Here is a 5182-nt window from a genome sequence, read left to right as displayed (position 1 = left end):
ACCACAGGACATCAGCACAAGAGAACCTAACACAAGGCATCTGCATGGGAGACATCACCACAGGACATCAGCGCAAGGGAACCTAACACAAGACATCTGCATGGGAGACATCACCACAGGACATCAGCACAAGGGAACCTAACACAAGGCATCTGCATGGGAGACGTCACCCCAGGACATCAGCACAAGGGAACCTAACACAAGGCATCTGCATGGGAGACGTCACCCCAGGACATCAGCACGGGAGAAACCTCCACCCCCTTTGGAACACCTGCAATGAGCTTGTAGACATCAGTCTCCTAAGCCCACCAGTATGCCGTCCGCTGGTCCCGCCAGAAGGAAGAGTTCCTTCTATGAGGCCCTGCTGTTCCTCTGCCCTAGGCTGCACCTCTGCTCCAAAGCGGTGGCACCAGGGCCTCCTCCAAGGTGTCCCAATCCCCTTGTGTCTGTGTGTCCTGTGCTCTCTCTCCTCCAGGGAACTGGGAGTAACCTGCATTTCTGGATATATCGGGCAATACACATTCCCGAAAAATCCCAAATCGCTCACAGCATTGCAGACTAGTGTGGGGGGCATGTGACCGAGGCTGGCTCAGATCTGCTGACCTCAGCACTTGAACGACGCTGAGACACAAGGTCCACCACAGAAGCAGCACCAACAGCCATCTGGCAGGAGCAGAAAGAGGCAGGGCAAGCCTCATCCGGGGACCTCCCTGCATGAAGCCCCCACACCTCCATCGGCCCACCCCTCTGCACCCACAGCCTGTGCTTGAAGCCACAGTGGGACCAAGTGAGAGGTCCCAAGTGCAAGGAGATGGGAGGAGGCCAGGATCTCGGCGGGACAGCCAGGTGTGATGGGAAACCACCGCGGGCCACAGGTGTGGTACGTCGCTGAGTCTGGCTCCCTGGGCGGGCGGGATGATGAGTGCAGACAGAGGGCAGGGCACTCCTGTGGGCGGGGCCCATGAGCAGGAGGGGCAACACCGCAAGGATGAAGGAGGGGAGAGTAAGGCAGCCTGCCGTCTGCCCTTCCTCCCCATCCTTGCTCTGCGCCCCACGGACAGAGGGGTCACGGGCAATGCAGTGAATGTTGGCATCGGCAGAGCCATGGGGCCCCTAAGTGGGCACAGGAGCTGAGGGCATCCAGGACAGCCCTGCAGGCCACTCTGGGACCACCTGCCCCTGCTGGGAGGGAGAGGTGGAACCCGAACCCCAGACCTGCAGTTATTGGTGTCCACTATGAATCCACAGAAGGAACAGATCGGGGACACTCAGACTTCTCTGAAGTCATTTTTAGGTGAGACTAACATTTACATCAGTAGACTCTGATTAAAGCAGATCACCCTCCATCACGTGGGTGGGCTTCATCTAATTAGTTGAAGGCCTTCAGAGAAAAAGACTGAGGTCTCTGGGGGATGGGGGGGGGGTCTGCCTCCAGATGGCCTTCGGACTCAAGATACAACATCAGCTCTTCTCTGGGTCTCCAGCCACACATGTGAGCCAGTTCCTTAGAATAAACCTTCGATAGATAGATTAGATAGATAGATTGATAGATGATGGATGATAGAGAGATGCACTGTTGGTTCTGTTGCTCTGGAGAACTCTGATATGGTAGGAGCATAGAAAAACTGTGCTGAATAAATTAATTTATGTACAGGGCGCCTGAGTGTCTCGGTTAATCGTCCAACTCTTGGTTTCAGCTCAGGTCCTGATCTCAGGGTCCTGGGATTGAGCCCTATGTCGGGCTCTGCATTCAGCTCAGAGCCTGCTTGAGATTCTCTCTCTGCCTCTCCCCTTGTTCACTCTCTCTCTCAAATAAATAAATAAAATCTTTAAAAAGATTAATTTATGTAACACACAAGGATCTCATGAACAACTGTCTTCTAAAGGTAAAAGCTTACACATCCAATTTCTACTTCCAACTAAAGCTGAGTTCACTGCATGAAAACGAATGATATTTAACTAACAAAATATCTGAATATCTAAATCACAGCAATTAGCTGAATCAACATTATACTTTTGAGGATGAAAAAAAAAGCATTAAGAATGGGGGCAGAAGCTCACAGGTAATTTAAGCATGAGGAGGAAGAGCTAAGCAGCTTCCTACTCTCAACACAGTCATTTCAAATATTTCCCTTATAGAGGGAAGGCATGCACTTCTTGCTTTATCTTTCCTCTGTGTTTTGATTACTAATTAATCCACAGAGAACAGTGTACCTTTCAGCTCTCATTACCGGAAGCTTCGGGCAGGCACTGAACTCTATTCCAGGCATCTGTAACTGTGTGCAGAGAAGCTCACACACAGGCACATGCGCGCACACACACACCGGGTGGAAGGAATGAGAACTGACTTGTAGCTCCTATCGCTTAGAAATTATTGGTACTTGTCCAGTAATTACTATCAGTACTACTGTGATCAATTACTACCATGCAGATTTCTTTTTGTTTGTTTCATTTTTACCAGCAGCACTGGGTATCACGTAGAGTTTTTTTAAGATTCATTTATTATTGGGGCGCCTGGGTGGCTCAGTTGGTTAAGCAACTGCCTTCAGCTCAGGTCATGATCTTGGAGTCCCTGGATCGAGTCCCGCATCGGGCTCCCTGCTCGGCAGGGAGTCTGCTTCTCCCTCTGACCCTCCCCCCTCTCATGCTCTCTCTCTCTCATTCTCTCTCTCAAATAAATAAATAAAATCTTTAAAAAAAAAAAGATTCATTTATTATTTGACAGAGAGAGAGCGAGCCCATTGGGCGGTGGGGGAGAGGGGCAGAGGGAGAGAGAGAATGTCAAGCAGACTCCCCGTGAGCACGGAAGCAGGTGTTGGACTCGATGCCAGGACCCTGAGATCACGACCCGAGCAGAAACCAGCAGCTGGAGGCTTAACTGAATGAGCCACCCAGGCGCCCCCCCCCACCCCACGCAGATTTCTTGATGTCGCTTCCCCGCCTCCTCACCTGCAGGATACCGGTATCCTTACGTTATCAATAAGGAGACAGGCTGAGAGGGACTCTGGGGCTCTCGGATCTCTAGTCACAAGGCGGTGTTTTATGCCCACTTAGCCCGGGGCTCCCGAAGGCTGATGGCCATGCTCCTGCCTTTGGGATGCCGCAGCCTTGCAGAGCCTGAGCAGAGGAGCCCCGTGAGACGTGTGACCTCGGGCAGCTTCCTAAAACTCTCTGTGCTTTAGCTTCCACGTCTATAAACTGGGGTGAGTGATACCACATCAGGTTGTTTTGAGGTTAAATGTTAGTGTACAGAAGTGCCTGGCCCTTGTCAGGGTCCACTGGTGTCGTGTACGGAGGGGAGGCCACTAAGGCTGGGAGAAGTCACATACAAGCTGAGAGCCCACGGCCGAGAAGGGGACACAGTCAGCCCCCCCCGCCCCCCCCCGCCCCCCCACACCCAGTTCCCAGCACAGCCACGGTTTCGCCAATGGCAGTGAGGAGCTCTGGACAAGCTCATTTAGGAATGAGAAGGCCAGGCTCCGTTACCCTTCTGAGAGGATGTGAGCGCTGCAGGTGCCCAACAGCTTCCACCCCGCGGCTCCCAGGGGAGCACCCCAGCCCCTCCTTCTCCAGCCTTTCTTTCCACATTCACAAGAAGGAGAGGAATCAAGACAAGAGGCACAACAGACCAGAGCATCCAGCTCTCCTTCCCTCCCTTCTGCCCAGCTGCCCCACAGGACCCTCCACCCAATTCTTCTTCTCTGCGTCCAGCCCCTTAAAGCCCCAGACATGGTTAACTTGGTGGGGGCATAAATTACCGGCAGAAGATAGATCGTGACATGCTCTGGGATGCAGCTGAGAAAGCAAGTGCTTACATTCAGGAAAACAGCTGAGGCTTACCTAGGGTCAAACTATTACAGGACAATTTCAGAGATCCTATATCCTCCAACAGCGGAGGCAACAATAGGAAGCCTGGTTTTCTTTTTGTTGAACATAAAGAAGACTAGCTGGTTTTTGTTTGTTTGCTTGTTTTTGTGTTTCCTTTTCTTTTCCCATTTCCCTTTAAGCTGCTTCGACCCTGGGGCCCAGCAGCTGCTTTGTTTGAGGGCACGTTAGTTTCACCCCTGTCCCAGGCGCAGAATCAGGGTGCTGGGCTCAGGGCAAACGCGGGCTCCATTCGCGGGTCACTCACCGCAGGGAGCATAGCGGCTCGCCGCGCCGTGCAGCTCCTTGCTTGTGTTCCTCATGCCGGGGGTGCCACGCGGGACCGGCTGTTCTCGGGGGAGTAGGGAACGCCGCCGGGGCTGAGCTGCCAAGGCCACTTCTGACGGCCTCCTCTCTCCGTCCACCTCCACCTGCCAGGTATGCAGGCGTCTCATCATTCAGGAAGGCGCGCACGACCACGCGGGTATGCAGCAGGGGCATATGCATGCTGGTATACAGCAGGCGCACAGCCATGCCCGGTGTGCAGCAGGGGCACACGCACGCGAGCATAAAGAGGGGGCACGCTCACGCGGATACACAGCAGGGGACAGCGGATGATCGTGGGTATACAGCAGGGGCGCATGCACACTGGTATACAGCAGGAGTACATCCACGCCCGGTGTACAGCAGGGGCACGTCCGTGCGGGTTCACCGCGGGGCAGCAGGTCATCGCGTGGCAGCGGGCCTCGCGCGGGGGGCCGGCTGCTCTCCAGGCCCGGGGTGACAGATGGCCCCCGACCCCCCCGCCCCCCGCCCGCTCACCGGTCTGCCGAGGGTCTCCGTGAGTGCGGCCCGCACCGCCCGAGCCGACTCTACCCGCCGCCGCTGGGGGCCGAGCCACCTCGCACTCCCAGCGGATGCGGAACCGCAACAACCTGCGTCTTCCGGGAAACGGCTCGGTGGCCAACCGGCGGGCGCGGCGGGAGCGCCCGTAGCCAATCGGGAAAGCCTGCGGGGACGCGGCCGACCAATCAAAGCCAGGGGCGGAGCGCGGGCGCCAGTCAACCGCCCGGGCGGGGGTGGGGGCGGAGCCGGGGCCAGGACGGAGCGGGGGGCGGGGCCAGGCGGGGGCGGAGCCGGGGCCAGGCGGGAGCGGGGGGCGGGGAGCCGCGGTCAGGGGCGGGGCCGCGCTGCTGGCGGGGCGGGGTCGGCCTCCTGGTCCCCGAGGAGCTCCACCCGGGAAGTTTCCACAAGGGAAAACAAACTAGACAGATTTGCTTGTCAATCTCCCGTTTGTTTCATGCATTTTTTTTTTTTT

At 55.9% G+C, this 5182-nt stretch overlaps 1 protein-coding gene across 2 annotated transcripts in view; it reads right to left on the bottom strand.

Annotated features, from left to right (window-relative positions):
* C12H7orf57 (chromosome 12 C7orf57 homolog) overlaps nt 1-4814 on the bottom strand; it is a 17808-nt gene extending 12994 nt beyond the window's left edge. For both annotated transcript variants that reach the window (XM_031027062.2, XM_031027063.2), the window contains exons 1-2: nt 4687-4814; nt 4133-4295 (exon numbers count right to left, since the gene is read on the bottom strand). In XM_031027062.2, coding sequence (XP_030882922.2) covers nt 4133-4187 — 55 coding nt within the window. In that variant the 5' untranslated portion in view covers nt 4188-4295; nt 4687-4814. The remainder of the gene's footprint in view (nt 1-4132; nt 4296-4686) is intronic.
* Nucleotides 4815-5182: the final 368 nt, after the last annotated feature.

The sequence above is a fragment of the Leptonychotes weddellii genome, chromosome 12 (genome assembly GCF_054177405.1).
Source record: "Leptonychotes weddellii isolate Sample4059 chromosome 12, ASM5417740v2, whole genome shotgun sequence".
NCBI classification, from domain to species: domain Eukaryota; kingdom Metazoa; phylum Chordata; class Mammalia; order Carnivora; family Phocidae; genus Leptonychotes; species Leptonychotes weddellii.
The sequence above is the reverse complement of the archived record's forward strand: the minus strand, read 5'-3'. Positions and strand labels throughout refer to the sequence as shown.